This window comes from Oncorhynchus masou, chromosome 19 (assembly GCF_036934945.1).
Source record: "Oncorhynchus masou masou isolate Uvic2021 chromosome 19, UVic_Omas_1.1, whole genome shotgun sequence".
Lineage (NCBI taxonomy): Eukaryota > Metazoa > Chordata > Actinopteri > Salmoniformes > Salmonidae > Oncorhynchus > Oncorhynchus masou.
Window position 1 is genome coordinate 7,315,773 of NC_088230.1, and position 26,243 is coordinate 7,342,015.

Below are 26,243 nucleotides of genomic sequence, written 5' to 3' on the forward strand. Positions count from 1 at the left end.
AAAGGCAAAAAAGGCCATGGTGGCAAAATAAATACAATATAGCAAGTAAAACACTGGAATGGTAGATTTGCAATGGGAGAATGTGCAAAGTAGGAATAAAAATAATGGGGTGCAAAGGAGCAAAATAATTAAATAAAATTAAATACAGTAGGGAAGAGGTAGTTGTTTGGGCTAAAATGTAGGTGGGCTATGTACAGGTGCAGTAATCTGTGAGCTGCTCTGACAGTTGGTGCTTAAAGCTAGTGAGGGAGATAAGTGTTTCCAGTTTCAGAGATTTTTGTCGTTCGTTCCAGTCATTGGCAGCAGAGAACTGGAAGGAGAGGCGGCCAAAGAAAGAATTGGTTTTGGGGGTGACTAGAGAGATATACCTGCTGGAGCGTGTGCTACAGGTGGGAGATTCTATGGTGACCAGCGAGCTGAGATAAGCGGGGACTTTACCTAGCAGGGTCTTGTAGATGACATGGAGCCAGTGGGTTTGGCGACGAGTATGAAGCGAGGGCCAGCCAACGAGAGCGTACAGGTTGCAATGGTGGGTAGTATATGGGGCTTTGGTGACAAAACGGATTGCACTGTGATAGACTGCATCCAATTTGTTGAGGAGAGTATTGGATATTAGGACAGAACTCTGCAGGCTATCTTTGCAGTAGATTGCAACACCGCCCCCTTTGGCAGTCAAATCAAATCAAATTTTATTTGTCACATACACATGGTTAGCAGATATTAATGCGAGTGTAGCGAAATGCTTGTGCTTCTAGTTCCGACAATGCAGTAATAACCAACAAGTAATCTAACTAACAATTCCAAAACTACTGTCTTATACACAAGTGTAAGGGGATAAAGAATATGTACATAAAGATATATGAATGAGTGATGGTACAGAGCAGCATAGGCAAGATACATTAGATGGTATCGAGTACAGTATATACATACTGTCCTATCTTGTCTGCATCCAATTTGTTGAGTAGGGTATTGGAGGCTATTTTGTAAATGACATCGCCAAAGTCGAGGATTGGTAGGATGGTCAGTTTTACAAGGGTATGTAAGGGTGGTCTATCTTGTCTGAAAATGTTGTAGTTTGGAATTAAAATTTCAGAATTTTTGGGAGTCTTCCTAAGCCAGGATTCAGACACAGCTAGAACATCCGGGTTGGCAGAGTGTGCTAAAGCAGTGAATAGAACAAACTTAGGGAGGAGGCTTCTAATCTTAACATGCATGAAACCAAGGCTATTACGGTTACAGAAGTCGTCAAAAGAGAGCGCCTGGGGAATAGGAGTGGAGCTAGGCACTGCAGGGCCTGGATTCACCTCTACATCGCCAGAGCAACAGAGGAGGAGTAGAATAAGGGTGCGGCTAAAAGCAATAAGAATTGTTTGTCTAGAACGTCTGGAACAGAGGGTAAAAGGAGGTTTCTGGGGGAGATAAAATAGCATCAAGTTATAATGTACAGACAAAGGTATGGTAGAATGTGAATACAGTGGAGGTAAACCTAGGTATTGAGTGATGAAGAGAGAGATATTGTCTCTAGAAACATCATTGAAACCAGGAGATGTCATTGCATGTGTGGGTGGTGGAACTAATAGGTTGGATAAGGTATAGTGAGCAGGACTAGAGGCTCTACAGTGAAATAAGCCAATAAACACTAACCATAACAGCAATGGACAAGGCATATTGACATTAAGGAGAGGCATGCTTACTCGAGTGATCAAAAGGGTCTGGTGAGTGGAGAGGTTGGTTGGGGGTCACTGCGATTTAGACAGCTAGCCAGGCCATCGGTAGCAAGCTAGCATAGGATGGACGTCTGTTATTAGCCACCTCTTGCGTTCCGTCAGTAGATTAGTGGGGTTCCGTGTGGTAGAGGGGATTAATCCAAATCACACAACAACAAAAATAAAAACAATAGATATAGTTAGAGGCCCAAGAAAAAAAAAAAAAAAAAAAAAAGAAAAAAATGTCCAATTGTCTATTCAGATAGCAGCCGATAAGACAGCTGACGGTTAGCAGGCCGCAGATGGGCGTTCAGGTAACGCCGCGACGGATGAGCCAGCCGGATAACTCCTTCGGGTAGATAACGATGGCAGTCCAGTTATGAAGGCCCGGTGTGGCTCCCGCGTAGGCAGTAAAACGGGTCCAGATAGGTGACTGCAGCCCAGGAGTAATTGATGGAACTCTTCAGCTGGCTAGCTCCAGAATAATTGATGTTTGCTCCGGAATCGACGAGAGCCGATAGTCACACGGATAGCAGCTAGCTAGCTGTGAGATCCAGGTATGAATATCCAGAGTTAGCGGTAGAAATCCAGGGACATGGAGAGAAAAATTGGTCCGGTATGTTCCGTTCTGAGCCGCGCTGCGCCGTACAAAACTGGCGATAGATTTTCGAGCTAAAGGATAGCTGATGACCACAAACCGTGGTTAGCTGAATACTAACAATTTGCCAGTAAAGAAGCTAACTAGCTTCTGACCTAGCTTCTGGATTAGCTTCTGGCTAGCTCCTGGCTAGCTCCTGGCTAGCTTCTGGCTAGCTTCTTGGAGGATTACAGATTTGAGGTAAATAATACTTTTTTATAGATATAAATTGGTGAGGCGGGTTGCAGGAGAGTGTTTTGAAGATGAGTTTATGGAAAAAATTTAAAAAATGTATGAAAAAAAGTTGTAAATATATATATATATACGGGACACGGCAAGACGAGGACAAAAGACGTCTGAACTGCTATGCCATCTTGTAATAGATAGTATAGAGTACAGACCACGTACAAAGTGCTAGGATGGCAGCCCACTGAGCCCAGGGAGGGAGGATTACTGGACTTTACACACACACACACTTTGGGTTCAGACACATCATGACATACAGCCATACAACTACAGGATAGTGAGAGAAGTGAAGACTAGGATTCTGGCATGAACATATTGGAACTTCATTAAGGAGAGAGAGATAGAGAAAAAGAGTGAAAGAGGGGAGAGCGAGTGAGAAACACAGTGATAAGGGTGTCGTCAGGTTGAGTGTGTGTGACCGTGTCCGTGACTCATTGTAAGACTTGCGCTCGCTTGCTGAGGTCATTGAATGCAGTTAGATCAGCTGAATATGCATCTCCGGCAGGTGTGTGTGTGTGTGTGTGTGTGTGTGTGTGTGTGCGTACGTGCGTGCGTGCGTGCGTGTGATATATAGAACAGAGAGAGAGAGTGTACAAGCATCTCTAGAACATCTTTGAGGAGATCAGAGGGAACTGTCCATTACCGCACTCAAACACAATGTTACTGGTCAGGTTCCCCACCCCATGCTCCAACCCCCCTACCCCTCCCGGGGGTTGTCATAGCAACCCTACATTGTTCTGTCGTGCCGAGCTGGCCAGAGATTGAAAGAGCAGCAGTTGCAGTAAGATGGAAGGACAGACTGTCAATAAGCAGCCATGACCACAGCTAATTCACACATCACTGCCTGATACACTGTCTGTCAAACACATACAGATAGGCTACATAGCTATGTGTGTTGTTTCTGGAGCTAGTAGGACAGTTATATTTGACATAGGGAAATATATGTATCTGCTTATGTATTCTTATGAATATATCTAGATTCCTGAAACCTCTATAATGCCTTAGCTAGTATCCCTCTCTTCCCTACCTCCCTCTCTCTTTCCCTTCGTCCTCTCCTCTGTCTCTGTTGTCTCTGACTCTGTGCAGATGGAATTGCCTTTTCATGTGTGGCCGGAGGGCCTTATCAGAGTCCCCTCTGAACCCCCGCCCCTCAGACCCCGTCCTGAGACCCTCGGGTTAGCCTGCTGCCCCCCTATCCTTTTGGGTTTGCCCTGCCTCAAAGCAGTGCACTGGACCCCCACTAACTCTGCTTCAAACCCCTGCTACTTACCTGGAAACCCTTTGCTAATCACTTCTCCAACTACAAGGTGCATCTGAGACGATCACTGACTGGACACTAGTGGGATTCTGCTTTTTTCACAGTGATTGTAACCTTTTGGGTAAACCTGCCACCCTCTTCCCGCACCCGTGACCACTGTGTGGTACCCACTAACACAGACCCCCTCCCTGCACTCTTTGGGTTTTGTGTTTCCACTAACTGCCAGGATTGTTGTGATCTGATGTCTGAGCTTGGACTTAATCACATATTTACAAGTAGGTATTTTGTACAATGTACCTAGTATACAGTCTCCATGCTAATGACCTAATGATTGTTAGATATCTGTTCCAGGCTGTAAAGGGGACCATAGCTCCCCTCCCTCCCCATAGCTCCCCTCTCATGCTGAGCCCGTCACATTACTCACACACACTGTATATACACACACAGCAAGACACTCCTGTGTGCCACTACCACATTCAGATGAAGGAGGACCGCACGGGTTAGTTATACGGGGCACTGACATCATCCACATTTATAACAGTAATGACTAGTGATGCACAGATATTACATTTTTGGCCAGTAACCGATATTGTCCGATATTTAAAAAAATGCAGCCTCTTAAGCATTGTAGTACAGTTAAATAGTCAAATAAACACACACACACACACACACACACACACACACACACACACACACACACACACACACACACACACACACACCACACTAACCAAAAAGTTATTTTGTTGGCATTTACATATGTTCCCGTTACCAGTAAAACATCAAAAGCTATACTTTCACTTACTATTTCTTCCACGTAGCAATATACACTGCTCCAAAAAATAAAGGGAACACTTAAACAACACAATGTCACACTTCTGTGAAATCAAACTGTCCACTTAGGAAGCGACACTGATTGACAATACATTTCACTTGCTGTTGTGCAAATGGAATAGACAACAGGTGGAAATTATAGGCAATTAGCAAGACACCCCCAATAAAGGAGTGGTTTTGCAGGTGGTGACCACAGACCACTTCTCAGTTCCTATGCTTCCTGGCTGATGTTTTGGTCACTTTTGAATGCTGGCGGTGCTTTCACTCTAGTGGTAACATGAGACGGAGTCACCAACCCACACAAGTGGCTCAGTATTATTATTATTAGGTAGTGCAGCTCATCCAGGATGGCACATCAATGCGAGCTGTGGCAATAAGGTTTGCTGTGTCTGTCAGCGTAGTGTCCAGAGCATGGAGGCGCTACCAGGAGACAGGCCAGTACATCAGGAGACGTGGAGGAGGCCGTAGGAGGGCAACAACCCAGCAGCAGGACCGCTACCTCCGCCTTTGTGCAAGGAGGAGCAGGAGGAGCACTGCCAGAGCCCTGCAAAATGATCTCCAGCAGGCCACAAATGTGAATGTGTCTGCTCAAATGGTCAGAAACAGACTCCATGAGGGCCCGACGTCCACAGGTGAGGGTTGTGCTTTACAGCCCAACACCGTGCAGGATGTTTGGCATTTGCCAGAGAACACCAAGATTGGCAAATTCGCCACTGGCACCCTGTGCTCTTCACAGATGAAAGCAGGTTCACACTGAGCACATGTGGCAGACGTGACAGAGTCTGGAGACGCCGTGGAGAACGTTCTGCTGCCTGCAACATCCTCCAGCATGACCGGTTCGGCGGTGGGTCAGTCATGGTGTGGGCTGGCATTTCTTTGGGGGGCCGCACAGCCCTCCATGTGCTCCCCAGGGGTAGCCTGACTGCCATTAGGTACCGAGATGAGATTTTCAGAGCCCTTGTGAGACCATATGCTGGTGCGGTTGGCCCTGGGTTCCTCCTAATGCAAGACAATGCTAGACCTCATGTGCCTGGAGTGTGTCAGCAGTTCCTGCAAGAGGAAGGCATTGATGCTATGGACTGGCCCGCCCGTTCCCCAGACCTGAATCCAATTGAGCACATCTGGGACATCATGTCTCGCTCCATGCACCACAGACTGTCCAGGAGTTGGCGGATGCTTTAGTCCAGGTCTGGGAGGAGATCCCTCAGGAGACCATCCGCCACCTCATCAGGAGCATGCCCAGGCGTTGTAGGGAGGTCATACAGGCACGTGGAGGCCACACACACTACTGAGCCTCATTTTGACTTGTTTTAAGGACATTACATCAAAGTTGGATCAGCCTGTAGTGTGGTTTTCCACTTTAATTTTGAGTGTGACTCCAAATCCAGACCTCCATGGGTTGATCAATTTGATTTCCATTGATAATTTTTGTGTGATTTTGTTGTCAGCACATTCAACTATGTAAAGAAAAAAGTATTTAATAAGAATATTTCATTCATTCAGATCTAGGATGTGTTATTTTAGTGTCTAAAATAACCCTAATTTATAAGACATTTCTTATTTTATTAATGGTGGTCGGACCCATCTATGTGAAGCGAGCCACAATAAGGATTCGCCGCAATAGTGGACTTTGTGGTTAGCTTTCAAAATAAAATTATACTATTTGTATTCATTTGCATCACTGTCAATGACATACTTTTATTTTGAAGGCAAACCCCAAATTCCACAATTGATCCTAATCCTTATTGTGGCTAGCTTCGCAACACATAACTCAGTCCGGTCGATCCTCACTAGCCGGATGAAGCTATCTGGCTGCTTGTAACATTAGCTTTGGGCAACAGGGTTAAGTAGCTGGCTAGCTATTTATTTTCATGAACTGAAGTTCAATTTTAATAGGTGAACAAATTAGTGGCAACATAGCTAATACTTACTCACAAGGATTCCTAAATCATTACTAAGAATAATGAAAATGACTGCAGTCTCTACTGGTCATTGTTTTTAGGCTGGTTGTATTTGTGCTAGCTAGGTACCAAGCTAAACCTTGCTACGCCAGAAGTTGCGGTCTAAACCTAGCCCTTTATTACCAACGTGGTATTGTAAACACATCGTTCGTGGTCAGTGTTTGCTTGTTTATTTTTGACAGCGCTACTGTATAACTTTTGACACACAAAGACCCAAACGGCTTTCCATAGTATGTATGTCGTGAAGCTAATAGCAGTGACGCTATTACTGTGTAACTCCAGTAGGGCAACATCAGAAAAATAGCTCACTTGGTATTGTGTACTGGTGCTCGACCAGTCGGTGAAAGCCAACATCACCCACGACAGAGAACAGTTGATTGTCAAGGGCAATGAATTCCATTATCTTGGCTTTAATTCATGGATTTGAGTTGTCTCTCTGAAATTACCATACTCTTTTAAATGACTGCTCGACTTGTTGACTGCTCGATCCACACAGCAGACATTGTGGGCTAGATTAGGAATGCTGGGTTGCACGTGTAGCACATTTTACGTGGCGTCATTACCTCATGTACCTACGTTATATAGGTATGCACGGTAGCTTTGACATCGGATTTTAATACCGGCATTAAATTAGACATCAGGCTGAAACCGATGTTGCCATTTTTAGCTAATATTGACCGATTCCGATGTGTTCACCGATATATCGTGCATCCCTAGTAAAGACACCTGTAGTACACACCCCAGTGACCCACATACTCATAACCAATAACTGCTAAAGGAAAGGCTTGAGAGAACAATAAACAGGGGGTTTTCACTTCATCTTCTCTGGTCTGTGTACCCCTCTCCATCAGCGTGATGGCCTCTGATTAATCGTGGCTAATCAATGTGCATTACTTTTAAGAGTCATTATGTTTCCTTCTCTCTTCTGTGTGACTACTGACTATTCTGGGCACGACAGGGTGGGGGCGGGGTCAACTGCAATTAGTCAAACACACCGAGGCTGACACCGGCCCAATCCATGTCACGTCAAATCACAACCCACCGTTGTGTCACACGCCCACCTGATCACTAATACAAATGAGCATGTGTCACAGAAACAAACTACAATGAACAAAAATATAAACGCTACATGTAAAGTGTTGGTCCCATGTTTCATAAGCTGAAATAAAAATCCCAGAAATGTTCCATACTTGCAAAAAGCTTATTTCTCTCAAATGTTGTGCACATTTCCATCCCTGTTCGTGAGCATTTCTCCTTTTCCAAGATAATCCATCCACCTGACAGGTGTGGCATATCAAGAAGCTGAATAAACAGCATGATCATTACACTAGGGGAAATTGTGCTTGGGACCATAAAAGACCACTTTCAAATGTGCAGTTTTGTCACACAACACAATGCCACAGATGTCTCATGTTTTGAGGGAGCGTGCAATTGGTATGCTGACAGCTAGAATATCCACCAGAGCTGTTGCCAGATAATTGAATGTTCATTTCTCTACCATAAGCTTACCTCCAACGTTGTTTGAGAGAATATGGCAGTATTTGTGCTGAGGAGTATTTCTGTCTGTAATAGATACTTTTTGTGGGGGGGAATTATTCTGATTGGCAGTGCCTGGCTCCCCATTGGGTGGGCCTATGCCCTCCAAGGCCCACACATGGCTACACCCCTGCCCAGGCATGTGAAATCCATAGATTAGGGCCTAATAAATGTATTTTAATTGACTGATTTCCTTATATGAACTGTATCTCAGTAAAATCTTTGAAATTGTTGCGTTTATATTTTTGTTCAGTATAACAAAATCAGTTATCTGCATGAGTTACATTAGAGCTAAACTGTACTTACTAACAGGAATGTTGATTGATCAACAATCGATCAAGCTATTTTTCGTGTGTGCGTGTGTTTTTAATCAAATCAAATCAAATTTATTTTTATAGCCCTTCGTACATCAGCTGATATCTCAAAGTGCGGTACAGAAACCCAGCCTAAAACCCCAAACAGCAAGCAATGCGGGTGTATTAATGCTACAGTACAAGTGGTCACATACAATCCAGTCCAGCGATGTGACCCCCACCTGCTAAATCTCAAGACTCCAGATATTTTACTGCACATTTGTCCAAACAAATGACTCACAACAACTGTTATTTCAAAAATGTGTTATACCTTAGTGCATCATCAGTGTCTCATTATGCTTGTGTGTAGGATGTTTAAGCAAGGTTGCATAAAAATTCTAAAAACAAATGTGCCTAATTAGCATATTGATTTGATGCAGATACTTTACCTAACTAAAGTGTTTGACCACATTGTTGAGATTTCTGCTGCATAGCAACAGAGTAGAGACACCAACTGTCTTTGTGTAGGATGTTGTTGATGGTAAGCTAGCCAAGTGTTTCTATGAATGATGACTCTCATGTTCTTTTGCTGTATGCCTTGTGCTTCCTTCTGGTGCTAACCATGTTGTGCTAATGCTAAGCAACTTTGTCATGTTGTGTTAGTGTGCGTTGTGTCATGCTGCACTGTTATGCACGAGGTGCTTGCTTTGTGCTTTTTGTGTGTTCAAATAGGCTATTTTATTTTATGTTGAATTCTTGTTTTGTACTGTCTCTTCATTGTCTTTGTATGGCTGAACAGCTCTGTTATCTTTGAGTTTGTTTGGCACTGTGTGTGTGTGTATGTATGTATGTATGTATGTGTGTGTGTGTGTGTGTGTGTGTGTGTGTGTGTGTGTGTGTGTGTGTGTGTGTGTGTGTGTGTGTGTGTGTGTGTGTATGTGTGTGTGTAAGTGAGAGCTCTCTAGTCCACTGTCATTCGGTTTGTAAGTGGCACGTGCACTATGTTAAATTGTATGATTTGCGCTCTATTGCTGTGTCTGACTGCGCTGCCATTGAGTCCAGCTGTGTCATGTCATTTTGTGTTTAACAGAGTTTTGCTTCCTCATCTGTTCCAATGCCCTGCTGCTGCTTTCTATTTTTTCCACTCTCAGCAGCCAGCGGTATTACGTTCTATTGCGCTGTGTGGTGTTAATTCATGCTCCCTGGTGCTTCTCTTGACGTTCTGTTCTTGTAGTTGCAGGACCCCGGCATGTATGATCAGGTCTATAGGTACTTAGACCTCCCAGGGCAGGTATGTGGTCTCATTACAAACCGTGTGTCTTCCAGTATCAGTGTGTGAAGTGTTGGCAGCTCATAATCCCTAGGACAACAATTAGAAGTGTTATAATGCATTATAAAGACCAAATGTCACGTTCGCAGTGCTCTAGATATGGGAACTAGGGAATATGTAGTGTATTTGGGCAAAACAAAAGCACAAATGACTAAAGTACAGTAACATTCTATTGACTTATTTGGATCTTATCTTTTTTTCTTACTTTGTCGTATAATAGACACCATGTTTTGTGTGGTACTGTAAATGTAACAAGCCCTGTAACGTAAATGTCAGCATAGTCTTGTTCTATTCAGTCAGTCAGTCCTACAGCTTTCCTTTCTCACCTGCTCTAAGTTCTGCCTTCGACTTCTGTTGTGTGTGCCACCTTCTGTGTGTCCCGTTTACATTGTTAGGTTCTTATTTTTCAGAGTAAATAACTCACGGACACTAGAGAAGCTTTAACCAAGTTGAATTCTGCCCAAAGGTTCTGTACAGCTGTAATTCAGACAGCAAAATTTCTCACCATCACAGTTATATACGTCCCACTTAAGACACTCATTCTCTCCAATCCTTACATCTTATGGTTCTACAGGAAGAGGGTAAACAGATACTAAACCCTGATTACTCCCTTAAGGGGATCTGACCTCACCTCCTGACCTCAACCCCTCCTTCACCTAATCCACAGATGTCCTTCTGTCTCCCCTATCTCAACACGTTGCTCTCCTCCCTTCCAGCCAGCTATCTGTCTTCCTACAGAGAATCATTCACTTCTGACATTAAAACCTAGTCTCTTTCACTCCTTCTATTCTAGGCTTCTTCTCTATCATTTATTTAATATCTCAATCTTCAAAGTTTAGCCAATTCCAACAATAAAAAGTGCATTCAGAAAGTATTCAGACCCCTTGAATTTTCCACATATTGTTACGTTACAGCCTTATTCTAAAATTGATGTAATATTTTTTTCTCATCGATCTAAACACAATACCCCATAATGACAAAGCAAAAACAGGTTTTTGCAAATGTATTAAAAAAAAAACAGAATTATCATATTTACATAAGTATTTAGACCCTTTACTCAGTACTTTGTTGAAGAACCTTTGGCAGCGATTACTGCCTTGAGTCTTCTTGGGTATGACGCTACAAGCTTGGCACACCTGAATTTGGGGAGTTTATCCCTTCTCTGCAAATCCCCTAAGCTCTCAGGTCTCTCAAGAGATGTTCGATGGGGTTCAAGTCCGGGCTCTGGCTGGACTTCAGAGACTTTTCCCGAAGCCACTCCTGCATTGTCTTGGCTGTGTGCTTTAGAGTTGTTGTTTTGTTGAAAGGTGAACCTTTTCAAAGTCTGAGGTTCTGAGCACGCTGGAGCAGGTTTTCATCAAGGATCTCTATGTACTTTGCTCTGTTCATCTTTGCCTTGTTCCTGACTAGTCCCCCAATCCCTGCTGCTGAAAAAATCCCCACCGCATGATGCTGCCACCACCATGCGTAACTATAGGGATGGTGACAGGTTTCCTCCAGACGTGACGCTTGGCATTCAGGCCAAATAGTTAAATCTAGATTTCATCAGACCAGAGCATCTTGTTTCTCATGGGGGATGTCATGTGCCTTTTACTGAGGAGTGACTTCTGTCTGGCCACTCTACCATAAAGGTCTCCAGCTGGCTGGAGTGTTTACGGACGTATACATTCTCTCCCTATCCCAGTCTGCAGTCCCCACTTGCTGTCCACCATTGTTCCTGTACCCAAGAAAGCAAAGGTAACTGAACTAAATGACTATCACCCCGTAGCACTCACTTCCATCATCATGAAGTGCTTTGAGAGGCTAGTTAATAAGGATCATATCACCTCTACCTTACATGACACCCTAGACCCACTTCTATTTGCATACCGCCCCAATAGATCCACAGACGATGCAATCGCACTGCACATCTCCCTATCCCATCTGTACATGAGGAATATCTATGTAAAAATGTATTTATTGTGAAGGTGTAGGCTATATTACATGGATTTATTTGACTTTTTAAAATGTAGATGTCCCAAAGATCTGCATCAGCGGCTTGTAGGCAACATGTGGAAGCCAGGAAATGTGTTTATGTTAATTAATGGTCAATTACCGTGAGACTGTTAGTTATTTGCTTGACAATCACCGGCTGATGGAATTTCATGACTGCCACAACCCTAGTGGTGCGGTCAGCCCAACGCATCACCGGGGGCACACTGCCTGCCCTCCAGGACACCTACAGCACCCGATGTCACGGCCTGTTCACCCCGCTACCATCCAGAAGGCGAGGTCAGTACAGGTGTATCAAAGCTGGGACAGAGAGAATGAAAAACAGCTTCTATCTCAAGGCCATCAGACTTAAATAGCCATCACTAGCCAGCTACCACCCAGGTTACTCCACCCTGCTGCCATATATACATAGATATGGAATCACGGTCACTTTAATAATAGAAAACTAGTCACTTTAATAATGTTTACATACTGCTTTACTCATTTCATATGTATATACTGTATTCTGTTCTACTGTATTTTAGTCAATGCCAAGTCCGACATTGCTCGTCCTAATATTTATATATTTCTTAATTCCATTCTTTTACTTTTAGATTAGTGTGTATTTTCGTGAATTGTTAGATACTACTGCACTGTAGAAGCTAGGAACACAAGCATTTCACTACACCCGCAATAACATCTGCTAAATATGTGTATATGACCAATAATATGTGATTTGATTGGTGGAGTACTGCAGAGAAGGTTGTTCTTCTGGAAGGTTCTACCATCTCCACGGAGGTTCCTCTGGAGATCTGTCAGAGTGACCATTGGGTTCTTGGTCACCTCCTTGACCACGGCCTTTCTCCCCCAATTGCTCAGTTTGGCCAGGCATCCAGCTCTAGGAAGAGTCTTGGTGGTTCCAAACTTCTTTCATTTAAGAATGATGGAGGCCACTGTGTTCTTGGGGACCTTCCATGCTTCAGACATTTTTGGTACCCTTCCCCAGATCTGTGCCTCAACAAAATCCTGTCTTGGAGCTCTACAGACAATTCCTTCGACCTCATGACTTGGTTTTTGCTCTGACATGCACTGTCAACTGTGGGACCTTATATAGACAGGTGTGTGCCTTTCCAAATCATGTCCAATCAATTGAATTTACCACAGGTGGACTCCAATCAAGTTGTAGAAGCATCTCAAGGATGAACAATGGAAACAGGATCCACCTGAGCTCAATTTCAAGTCTCATAGCAAATGGTCTGAGTGCTTACATTAATAATGCATGCATTGTTTATTTTTAATACATTTGCAAACATTTCGAAAAAACGTTTTTTTCTTTGTCATTATGGGATGCTGTGTGGATTGTGATCATTTTTTAAATTGTATTACATTTTAGTGTAAGGCTGTAACATGACAACATGTGGAAATAGGGAAGGGGTCTGAAAACTTTCTGAATGGACTGTATGTGTAAAATGAGCATCCTTTTTATTTTACCTTTATTTAACTAGGCAAGTCAGTTAAGAACAAATTCTAATTTTCAATGACGGCCTAGAAACAGTATGTTAACTGCCTGTTCAGGGGCAGAACGACAGATTTGTACCTTGTCAGCTCGGGGTTTGAACTTGCAACCTTCCGGTTACTAGTCCAACGCTCTAACCACTAGGCTATCCTACTCAGTTTTTATGTCAATATGCCATGAGAGGATTCGCTATGACAACAGCAGCTGTGCAAAACCAAGAGACAAAATAATATTTGCTTGTGTGTGCGCGCCGCCTAGTTAGTTATGGGCACAGAAATGTATGCACTCTCTCTGTATTCAATATCTTTTCTCTCTTTTGCCTCCTGTCTTTCAACTCCTCTTTCTCGCTCTCTTTGTCAAATTAACAGATAGTTCTTCCCCCTACTTGTGATCAGAGCAGACATGAGGGGTGTAGGAAAGTTCTGTGTTTCTGTCTAATAGTTCTGTGCAGAATAAAACTCTAATTTCTCTCTCTCCCGTGTCTGTCCTCTCTTCCTTCTCGTCCTCCATCGTCTCTCCTCCAGGTAAGGGGAAACGACCGTACTCTGGAGACTGAGAAGGTACCCCGGGCTCCTCACGACCGGAAGAAGGAGTGGCAGAAACTGGCGCTGGGGGCAGAGCTAGCTGAGGACGACTCTGAGGAGGCCTTGAAAGAAAGAGAGGCTAACGGCTCCGCCACCTACCACGACAGGTCTGGGTGAGTGTGCATGTGCGTTTCCTTGTATCTCTGTACATGGAGCATTGTGGTATGCTATTAAAAACCTTTTAGGGATAGGGGGCAGCATCTTCACTTTTGGATTAATAGCGTGCCCAGAGTGAACTGCCTCCTACTCTGTTCCAGATGCTAATATATGCATATTATTATTAGTATTGGATAGAAAACACTCTGAAGTTTCTAATATTGTTCGAATGATGTCTGTGAGTATTACAGAACTCATATGGCAGGTGAAAACCTGAGAAAAATCCAACCAGGAAGTGGGACATCTGAGGTTTGTAGTTTTTCAAAGCTTGGCCTACTGAATACACATTGAGATATGGATGAGGTTGCACTTCCTAGGGCTTCCACTAGATGTCAACTATCTCTTTTGAAACTTGAATGAGGATTCTACTATAAAGGAGGGGCTCATGAGACCTCTTTGAGTCAGTGGTCTGGCAAAGAGCCTTGGTCTCATGACGCACGCTCCCGACAGAGTTACCTCTCATTCCAGAGCTTCTCTGAAGACAAATGAATTCTCTTGTTGGAACATTATTGATGTTTTATGTTAATTGATTGATTCCATACATCATTTGACATTTTTCTAAAGGACTGTAACGGAACATTTCGCGTTTTCGTCTGGATGAAATGCTCTCGCCTCATGAAGATTGATTACTGGGCTGAACACACTAACAACAAGTGGCTATTTGGACATAAATTATGGAACTTTATGGAACAAATCAGGCATTTAATGTCGAACTGGGATTCCTGGGAGTGCCTTCTGTTGAAGATCATCAAAGGTAAGGGAATATTTATGGCGTTGTTTCTAACTTTGTTGATTCCAAAATGACGGATATTCCTCTGGCTGTTTTGGGTTCTGAGCGCCGTTCTCAGATTATGCTTTTTCCGTAAGGTTTTTTTGAAATCTGACACAGCGGTTGCATTCAGGAGATGTCTATCTTTAATTCTGTGAATAACACTAGTATCTTTTATCAATGTTTATTATGAGTATTTATGCAAAATCATCGGATGTTTTGGAATCAAAACATTACTGCACGTAAGGCTCCAATGTAAACAGATTTTTGGATATAAATATGCACATTATCGAACAAAGCATACATGTATGGTGTAACATGATGTCCTATGAGTGTCATCTGATGAAGATCATCATAGGTTAGTGATTCATTTTGTCTATATTTCTGCATTTTGTGACACTTATCTTTGGCTGGAAAAATGGCTTTGTGTTTTTTCAACTTGGCGGTGATCTAACATAATCATATGTTGTGCTTTAGCTGTATAAAGCATTTTTGAATTCGGACACGATGGGTAGATTAACTGTCACATTCGTCATAACGAGGAGACCAAGGTGCAGCGTGATATGAATACATTCTTCTTTCATGAAAATGAAGAACACTTAAACAAACTATACAAAACAACAACACGAACGTGGTGCTATATATAACGAGTGCTGACATGCAACTAACCACAGACAATAACCCACAAAATATCTGTCAGGACCCGGTTACGAACCTGGGTCTCCAGAGTGAGAAACAGTCACTTAACCAACTGAGCCACGAATAGTCAGCAGAACCCAGAAGATGAGGCAGACACAGCAGTACTTAAGACAGTGTATTTAATAAAGTAAAAAGGAGAAGTCCTTCAATACAAAAATGGCAAATCCAAAAGGTGGTAGGAATAGCACAAAAAAGCCTCAAGAGATACTCAAAAACAAAAACAGAATTCCACAAGAGGATCCACCGGAATCGACAAGAATACACAGAACACTAGGGCTGGGTGCTAACATACAAACACAGAGCACAGAACTGAGGGAAACTAAGGGTTTAAATACAATCAGGGGAAAACGAGGCACAGGTGCAAATAATTATGGGGAACAAGGGAAAAAACATAAGGTCAAAAAGCACAATGGGGGCATCTAGGTGACCAAAACCCGGAACAACCCTGGCCAAATCCTGACAGAATCCCCCCCCCCCTAGTAACGGCTCCTGACGTTCCTACCAGCTCTCTCAGGGTGGAGGGCCCTGAACTGACGAATGAGGTCAGGATCCAGGATGTCTTTGGCAGGAACCCAGGAGCGCTCCTCGGGACCGTAGCCTTCCCAGTCCACCAGATACTGCCAGGACCGCTGCACCCGGCGGGAATCCAGTATCCGATGGACGGTATAAGCCGGCTGGCCTCCAATGACACGAGGCGGAGGGGAGGTCTGTCTGCCGGGACAAGGGGAAAAAACAACAGGTTTTAACAATGAAATGTGAAATGTGGGATTAATCTTAAGGGATCTGGGTAAGTGTAGGCGATAAGAAACTGGGTTAACTCTCCTGGCAACCTTGAAGGGACCGATGTATTTTTGGGACAGCTTGCGAGACTCCACCCGTAGAGGTAAGTCTCTTGTGGAGAGCCAGACTCTCTGGCCGGGCGCAGGGTAGGCCCGGGACGGCGACGTCTGTTGGCTTGTTGTTGGTACCTCTGTGAGGAACGCATAAGATTAAGACGGGTCTTCCTCCACATAAGCCGACAGCGTCTGACGAACTTCAAGGCTGAAGGCACTCTGACTTCTGCCTCCTGGTCCGGGAACAATGGAGGAGCATAGCCAAACTGACACTCGTGCGGGGACATACCAGTGGAGGAGGAGCGCAAGGTGTTGTGCGCGTATTCGGCCCAAACAATAAAGGATGACCATGTGGACGGGTTGTCACGAGTCATACATCGGAGGGTGGTTTCCAGCTCTTGATTCATCCTCTCTGTTTGGCCGTTGGACTCCGGATGGTACCCTGAAGATAGACTGGCAGAAGCCCCCATGAGTTGGCAGAAGGCCTTCCAAAACCTTGAGGCGAACTGGGGACCTCTGTCAGAAACCATATCTTGAGTAATGCCGAAGACTCGGAACACATGATTAATTACCAACTCCGTTAATTACCAACATGATTAATTACCAAAGCCGTTTCCTTGGCAGAAGGTAACTTAGTCAGATGGACGAACCTGGCCGCCTTTGAAAACCTGTCGATTATGACTAGGATAGTAGTATTGCCATGGGATGGAGGAAGTCCAGTAATAAAGTCCAATGAGATATGGGACCAGGGTCTGTGGGGAACAGGTAAAGGGTGAAGGAGTCCTTGAGGGCGGAGGTGAGAAGATTTGCCCTGGCAGCACACGGGACAGGCATTGACGAAAGTGGCAACGTCTTCTCTTATGGTAGGCCACCAGAACTTACGCTGGATGAACTCCAAGGTGCGACCTACGCCCGGATGACAGGTGAGGCGAGAGGAGTGCCCCCACAGAAGGACCTGAGTCCTCACTGCCTTGGGGACAAACAACCGATTGGCAGGACCTCCTTTCGGGTCCGGTTCGCTAGCTTGAGCACGTCTCACGGTATCCTCAACTTGCCACGAGATCGGAGCCACAATCTTAGCAGCAGGAAGGACAGGCATGTCCGTGTCATCTCGAATGGCAGGAGCGTAGACTCGGGACAGGGCATCCGGTTTGAGATTCTTCGACCCGGGCCGATAGGTGAGGATAAACTGGAATCGATTGAAGAAAAGAGACCATCTAGCTTGTCTAGAGTTCAACCGCTTCGCCTGCTGGATATACTCCAGATTTTTGTGGTCCGTAAGCACTTGAAACGGGTGAGAAGCCCCCTCGAGCCAGTGTCTCCATTCCTTCAATGCCATCTTAACCGCTAGGAGTTCACGATCCCCCACATCGTAGTTCCTCTCAGTCGGGGTAAGCCGGTGTGAGAAGAAAGCGCACGGATGAAGCTTCTTGTCTTCACCCCTCTGAGAGAGGACAGCTCCAACACCAACCTCTGATGCGTCTACCTCCACCACAAATGGTTCATCCGTAGTCGGTAGTATCAGGATGGGAGCAGAGAGAACGCGCTGCTTGAGTCCTTGGAAGGCCGTCTCAGCTTCTCTTCCCCACAAAAACCTTGCATTGCCACCCTTGGTTAAAGCTGAGAGAGAGGCTGCCACCAAGTTGAAGTTCTTGATGGTAAAAGTTTGTGAAGCCCAGGAAACGCTGAACTTCCTTAACGGATTTGGGGGTGGGCCAATCCGCTACCGCCCCTACCTTCCTGGGGTCCATTTGGACTCGACCGGGTTCCACTACAAATCCCAGGAATTGTACTCGGGATGAATGGAATTCACATTTTTCCGGCTTAACGTACAGATGGCTGTCTAGGAGGCGTTTGAGTACTTGTCTGACATGCTTAGTGTGTTCTTGAAGGGAGCTCGAAAAGGTGAGGATGTCATCCAAGTAAACGAACACAAATATGTTAAGCATATCCCTAAGCACATCGTTTATGAGCGCTTGGAACACGCTGGGGCGTTGGTCAGGCCGAAGGGCATCACCAAGTATTCATAGTGACCAGTAGGCGTGTTGAAAGCGGTCTTCCACTCGTCACCAGGTCTGATCCGCACAAGATGGTATGCGTTCCGCAGGTCAAGCTTAGTGAAAACAACTGCTTCCTGGAGCAGCTCGAAGGCTGTGGCCATAAGGGGTAGCGGGTAACGGTTACGGACGGTTATGGCATTGAGTCCCCGGTAGTCGATGCAAGGACGTAATCCACCGTCTTTCTTGGCCACAAAGAAAAACCCTGCTCCCGCCGGGGAGGTGGATGGACGCATGAGGCCTGCTTCCAGAGCGTCCTTGATGTAGGTATCCATAGCAGCTCGTTCGGGTGGAGATAGGGAAAAGATCCGACCCCTGGGGGGCAAGTGCCCGGAAACAGGTCGATGGGGCAATCGTAAGGTCTATGGGGTGGTAGCATGGTGGCCCTCTGTTTGCTAAACACCAGTTTGAGGTCATGGTAACACTCGGGAACTCGGGTCAGGTCGATGGATTCTAAAGACTCGGGAGTAGAACTCGTGGAATTCTGGAAAATTACAAGTAGCTTGGCACGTAGAACCCCACTGCTTGATAGTGCCCATAGACCAGTCGATGTGAGGGTTATGGCTGTGAAGCCAGGGGTATCCAAGGACGAGAGGGAACTCGGAACAGGAGATCAAATGAAAGTTCATCAATTCCTGGTGTTGTGAAACTGAAAGTCGCAAGGAGGTAGTGACATGAGTGACAAGTCCAGATCCCAAAGGGCTTCCATCCAATGTAGTGACCCTCATGGGTTCACTTAGAGGTTCAGAGGGAACGCCATTCTCCTTCGCCCAGACACCATCCATGAAGTTACCTGCGGCTCCAGAGTCTACCAAGGCTTGAAGGTGAAGCTTGTGGTTGTCCCAGGAGAGGGTGACTGGAATGAGCAGACGGGAGTTGGACGGATGGGAGGAGGTTATGTTTCCCGTTACAGTTCCCCCCCGGTCTGTACGGGACAGAGCGTTTCCCTGGAGCCCGGAACACGTGGAACGGAAATGGCCCGGTTTGCCGCAATATAGACAGCGTCGCTCCCTCATCCGGCGGTCTCTCTCAGCCTGGGAGATGCGTCCAATCTGCATGGGTTCCGATGGAGCCAGCGAGGATAAAGGTGGGGACTCGGAGCTGGGACTGATAGGGGCTAGAGGTCTACGGTTGAGTTCTCTCTCTCTCAGACGCTGGTCAATGCGTGAGGCCAACTTGATCAGGGACTCGAGATTGTCCGGTGGTTCCCGAGTGGCCAGTTCATCTTGGATAGTGTCGGAAAGGCCTTTCAGAAAGCACACCGTGAGCGCCTCGTTGTTCCAGCCACTTGCTGCTGCCACCATGCGGAACTGGATGGCATAGTCCGTCACGCTGCGCCAACCTTGGTGGAGAGTCAGGAGCTGTTTGGCTGAGTCAGAACCACTGCTTGGGCCTTGAAACACTTGTTTGAATTCCTCAGCAAAGGCAGAGTAGCTGGCACAGCAGGAACTATGGGCATCCCACACAGCAGTAGCCCAGGCCAGGGCTTTTTCCGACAGCAGGGTGATGATATAAGCGATCTTAGACCGGTCGGTGGGAAACGACGAGGGTTGTAGCTCAAAGGAGAGAGAACATTGGGTGAGAAACCCTTTACAAGCACTTGGATCACCTGAGAACCGTTGGGGAGGTGGAAGACGAGGTTCAGCCAGGGGGTTAACTGCCATGGGTACGTGAATCTGAGGTACTGGGACGGGAACTGTTGCCGGGGTAAGACGATCAGATATTTGCTTAATGGAAGTCAGCATCTCCGACAGAAGATGAGAATGTCTAGCCATTAAGGCCTCTTGCTGAACCAGGGCGGCTTCGTGGCGTTGGACAGTCTCCTGGTGGTGGGACAGCATGGCAAAATGGTCCTGGGAACTGGCTGCCTCTGGGTTCATTTTTGGCTCTGTGTTTCTGTCAGGACCCGGTTACAAACCTGGGTCTCCGGAGTGAGAAACAGTCACTTAACCAACTGAGCCACGAATAGTCAGCAGAACCCAGAAGATGTGGCAGACACAGCAGTACTTAAGACGGTGTATTTAATAAAGTAAAAAGGAGAAGTCCTTCAATACAAAAATGGCAAATCCAAAAGGTGGTAGGAATAGCACAAAAAAGCCTCAAGAGATACTCAAAAACAAAAACAGAATTCCACAAGAGCATCCACCGGAATCGACAAGAATACACAGAACACTAGGGCTGGGTGCTAACATACAAACACAGAGCACAGAACTGAGGGAAACTAAGGGTTTAAATACAATCAGGGGAAACGAGGCACAGGTGCAAATAATAATGGGGAACAAGGGAAAAAACATAAGGTCAAAAAGCACAATGGGGGCATCTAGGTGACCAAAACCCGGAACAACCCTGGCCAAATCCTGACAATATCCAATGAATATGGCTACCTAAATATGGTCCCCAATCAGAGACAATGATAAACAGCTGCCTCTGATTGAGAACCAATCTCGGCAACCATAGCCATAAAAACACAGAGACTGCAAAACCCCCATAAACATACAAAGACCCTAGACTGGCCAAAAACACATATATCACGCTCGTCACACCCTGACCTAACCAAAATAATAAAGAAAACAAAGATAACTAAGGTCAGGGCGTGACAGTACCCCCCCCCAAGGTGCGGACTCCCGGCCGCAAACCTAAACCTATATGGGAGGGTCTGGGTGGGTATCTAACCTCGGTGGCGGCTCTGGTTCTGGACGCCGCCCCCCTTCTTTACTCTGAGTCCGCCCTTGTAGCACCGACCCGTGGATCATCGACCGAGGCTAGGGACTGCAGATCCTCGCCGTAGGCCCCGGGCTGGGGACCCTCGCTGAGTGGATCATCGCCGGATGTTCTGGACTGGGGACTGTTGCTGGAGACCCCGGACTGGGGACTGTCGTTGGAGGCCCCGGACTGTGGCCCGTCGTTAGAAGTTCCAGACTGTGGCCCGTCGTTGGAGGTTCCGGTCTAGGAACTGTCGCCGGACGCTCTGGACTGGGTGCTGTCGCCGGACGCTCTGGACTGGGTGCTGTCGCCGGACGCTCTGGACTGGGTGCTGTCGCCGGACGCTCTGGACTGGGTACTGTCGCCGGACGCTCTGGACTGCTGAGGGGCACTGTAGGCCTGGGGACACAGACCTCAGGACGAGTGCGAGAAGCAGGAACAGGGCTTACTGGACCCTGGAGGCGCACTGTAGGCCTGGTGCGTGTTGCCGGAACTGGTGGTACCGGGCTGGTGACACGCACCTCAGGGCGAGTGCGGGGAGGAGGAACAGGGCGTACTGGACTGCCATGGCGCACTTTAGGCCTGGTGCGTGGTGCCTGGCACTGGTGATTCTGGGCTGGTGACACGCACCGCAGGGAGAGTGCGAGGAGGAGGAACAGAACGTACTGGGATCTGGAGGTGCACAGGAAGCCTGGTGCGTGGTGTTGGTACTGGTGGTACTGGCTGATTTAATTTACATTTTTTTAATTTTACCTTTATTTTACTAGGCAAGTCATTTAAGAACAAATTCTTATTTTCAATGACGGCCTAGGAACAGTGGGTTAACTGCCTGTTCAGCGGCAGAACGACAGATTTGTACCTTGTCAGCTCGGGGATTCGAACTTGCAACCTTTCGCTTACTAGTCCATGACACGCACCTCAGGGCGAGTGCGGGGAAGAGGCACAAGGTGCAGCGTGATATGAATACATGCTTCTTTAATGAAAACGAAGAACACTTCAACAAACTATACAAAACAACAAAACGCACGTGAAGCTATATATCTAACGAGTGCTAACATGCAACTAACCATAGACAATAACCCACAAAATTCTAAATGAATATGGCTACCTAAATATGGTCCCCAATCAGAGACAACGATAAACAGCTGCCTCTGATTGAGAACCAATCTAGGCAACCATAGACATAAAAACACCTTGACTGGAAAAAAACCCTAGACAGGCAAAACACATATATCACCCTCGTCACACACTGACCTAACCAAAATAATAAAGAAAACAAAGATAACTAAGGTCAGTGCGTGACATTAACAAGATGTTTATCTTTCATTTGCTGTATTGGACTTGTTAATGTGTGAAAGTTACATATTTCATAAAAATATTTTTGAATTTTGCATGTTTCCTTTTCAGCAGAATGTTGTCGAGTTCCACTAGCGGAAAGGTTAAACCCTAGAAAGGTTAAACCCCAACGCTACTCTATATGGAGCATTTGTGACCCCCCTCCCCCTTTTTGTGTCTCCCTCAGAGCTCCTTTGCATATGGAGTGGGTGTGTCCCACTCTAACTCTTCCCCCTCTCTCTCTCAGGGCTCCTATGTACTTAGAAGGGATGGACGGGCCGTTCTCCCTAGCAGCGCTGCCCTACAGTCAAATGAACGAGCTGCTGAACCGTCCTGGGGACAGAATGTACACGCGACCCCACGACCCCCCACCACTGCCCCCAATGCACTCTCTGGGAGACATCAAACCCCCCTCCTTGATCAGGTGGGTGACACACAGACAAACACACACAGAGGCAGACACACACACACACAGGCACACAAATTCTTCCCACCACCTCTTTGGCTCTCTGGCTTTGACTCTGAGGACGCTTTTCACTCTGAGGACGCTATTCAAGTGAATACAATTTTTTTTTAATGTTTCCAGTTCAGTTCTTTTCTCTGCTTTGTTGCTCCGTTCTCTAGCCAATTGTGTTGTGTTTTGTTCTGGTGAACTCTAATGATGGGATGCGAGCGGCTGCAGATGTGTTTCCCATCCCCAGAATTTTCTTATCCGAGCGTGGGCAGAGGAAAAGAGGGAAATATGAACACATGGATGGATGGATGGGATGGGTTGGGAGGAAGCGGGGATAGTAGATCGAAGGTGAGGACCGATGGAGATGTGGAAGGGATCGATAAGGTGTTAAGGCTAGCGAGGGCCGAGGCAGACGTTTTTCCCTGTAGAGCTAACACAGTCCTCACTCTTCCAATCTCTGCAGGAATCAGAGAAGAGAGAGGGAATAAGGACAATGGAGCAGTGTCTCTCTCTCTTGCTCTTTCTATCTACCCCCTCTCTCCTTTTTATCTCTCTGCTATCTCCCCCCATCTCCCATTTTGCTCTATCCCCTCCGCATCTCTCATTTTGTTCTCTCTCCAAATGATTGTTGTGTTTCAATCTTTCTTTTGCCTTTTCTCTAGTTCTGTATAGACCATGCATGTCAGACTAATGTATCTAGATAGGTTTGACGCACACCGTGTTTGGATGACTAGACATCAGTTATGTAATGCTTAGCATGACAAGTAAGTGTTAGTCAGGGACAGGAAGAGATCGGGATAGATATGGAGAGAGAGAGAACATGTCAGGAGAAATTACCTCAATGAGAGTGAAAGAGACAGAGCGAGCGAGAGAACCTGTAGTACACTCACCCTTTGTGTTGACCTTTTGTATTCAGCCCAGACGTATTGACTCTAGATCAGTGTTTCCCAGCCCTGGTCCTTGAGTACAGTACACTTTTTTTTTCGTATCCCTGGACAAGCACACCTGATTCTACTTGTCAACTAATCATCAAGCCCACAATAAGTTAAATGAGATGTGTTTGCCAAGGGCTACCATTAAACTGTGTACTGTTGGGGTCTCAAGGACCAGGGTTGGAAAACACGGCTCTAGATGGCAACGGACATAACACATAGCTTTCTCCTTCTTGCTTTACTTTCCATCTCCCTGTTATCTCCACTAGAATTTCTTCCATTTCTTGCTCTCTCTTGCCCCACCCAACCTGATTATAAGTTAGCTTCCGGTTAACAGTACCTCTTTCTCTTTGTTTGTCTCTCTCTTTCTGTCTCTCCCTCTCTCTCTCCTCAGCTCCAGTTCAGGTTTTTCAGACAGCAGACCCCAGTCTCCAGCACAGATGCATGGCTTCAATTCCAACACCCCTCCCCCTCCACCTCCACCCTTGCCTCCTCCACCTCCCCCTTGCCTTCCATGTCCAGCTCTGGCCCACGGGACACCCCTCCTCCCCCTATCCCTCCTCTACCAGTCCAGCAGCAGCCCCCTGCCATCCCCCCTCCCCCCGCCCCCCTCCAGATTGCTCCTGGCGTCCTCCACCCTGCCCCTCCTCCCGTGGCTCCTCCCCTCCACCTCTCCTCCCCGGCACGCCTCCAACAGATCCTGGACAAGGGCCCGCCCCCTCACCTATCAGATGGCACTGTACTGCCCCCGCCCCCTCCTCCTCCTCTGCCCCTCCCAGGAGCACGGATCTCCTCCCCCTGCCCGCCAGGCCCGCCCCCCGTGCCTTCCTTCCTGTCAGGTGCCGTGGGTTCCCCAGCCTCTCACTCCAGTGGGAAGAAACATTCTGCCAGCCTGCCGCCCATCAGTGACGCACGCAGCGTCTTATTGGAGGCCATCCGCAAAGGTGGGTGGGGCCTCAGTGTATCAGCCAGTAGATCTGGGTATTGGGCTAATATGTTAGCGTCCGAAGCTCAATGTGCGTGGTCATTGGACAGTTTTATAACAGAAAAAAGCTGTTCCATTCTGTCTTATAGGTTGCAGAATCTAAAGTGGTGTTCCTTTTAAAGGGAACTAGCTAGCACTTTGTCTTGTCCTTGATGCTGAGGACAGAGAAAGAGAGTTGGACTTATGTGATCTCTCTCTCTCTCTCTGCCCCCACCCCACCCCACTCCCTCCTTCCACCTCCCTTTTTGCCTCCCACCCCCCAGGTATCCAGCTCAGGAAGGTGGAGGAGCAGAGGGAGCAGGAGGCAGCCAAACACGCGCGTGTGGGGAACGACGTGGCCACCATCCTGTCCCGACGCATCGCCGTCGAGTACTCCGACTCGGAGGATGAGTCCGAGTTCGACGAGGGAGACTGGATGGAGTGAACGAGATGGAGGGAGAGGAGAAGAGAAGGGGACAGAGGGCAAAACTGTCACTCAACTGTACCCCCTTTTCGAGACGTCACAAGTTTGTCCTTACAACTGCTCTCCTCTGTCAGTCTTGTTTTACTTACCTTTCATGCACTACTCTACACCTCTCTCTCTCTCTGTCTCTCTCTGTCTCTGTCAATCACTGTTCTTCTATGTGTGTTCGGATGAAAAGCTCCACGTCAGTTGTATGTTCCATGTGTTCTAGTCGGGTTATGTTTTTGTACTCATTTTTCTACACTACTGCACATCGTTCAGTTGCTGTCATGTTATTTTCCTTCTTTATCCTCCAATAGTATGAAATCCTCCTCCTGTACAGTTGTTTCAAAAATAACCTTTGTTTTCCTGTTTGTTTCTCGCTGTTCAGTATTAGCGTAACAAAGTGGCATGACACTTCTGTCCTTAGTTCTGTCCTGCCTCCTGGTGGGCCAAAGTGGAGGTGAATGGATTCTGTATTTTATTCTGTATTTTACTCTTCTTGAAAATCACAAAATCACAGCAGTTTTTAAATGGGCCAGTTGTTTCCAATATGAACTACTTGAAGGATGGGAGCCATCCTGAATACCAGTCGGCTGTGGTTATTTGCTGAGGTGGTTTATTGGAGTTGTTCTGTGTTTTGTATCACCCGGATTTGACTTAGCACCTTAGAACAAGGAAAATATTTTGATGATGATATGTCATGTGATGATTGTTGTCTGATTCTGATGATGAAGATAAAGAAGAATTATGGTGAGATATTTGAATAATCAGAACCACTTAACAGTAGTGTCCCACTGGGAACACACAGGTTTAATCAACGTTGTTTCCACTTAATTTCAATGAAATTATGTTGAACCAACTTGGAATAGATGTTGAGTTGACGTCTTTGCTCAGTGGGGTCTGAGCAATAGGAACCACTTATAGAAGGCAGATTATTTCCTGGGTTCCCTCTCTGTGTGTCAACTAACGAGAAGCCTTACCTCGTTTGACTCTAGAACACTAA

The 26,243-nt window shown here is 46.2% G+C and overlaps 1 protein-coding gene across 1 annotated transcript in view; it reads left to right on the plus strand.

The window, feature by feature from the left end:
• The window catches only part of LOC135505748 (actin-binding protein WASF1-like), a 198,272-nt gene extending 172,964 nt beyond the window's left edge, over window positions 1-25,308 (plus strand). The window contains 6 exon segments of the mRNA XM_064924836.1: window positions 9,706-9,762; window positions 13,813-13,985; window positions 22,672-22,848; window positions 24,205-24,314; window positions 24,317-24,754; window positions 25,059-25,308. Of these exon segments, the coding sequence (XP_064780908.1) occupies window positions 9,706-9,762; window positions 13,813-13,985; window positions 22,672-22,848; window positions 24,205-24,314; window positions 24,317-24,754; window positions 25,059-25,219 (1,116 nt within the window). The 3' untranslated portion in view covers window positions 25,220-25,308.
• Window positions 25,309-26,243: the final 935 nt, after the last annotated feature.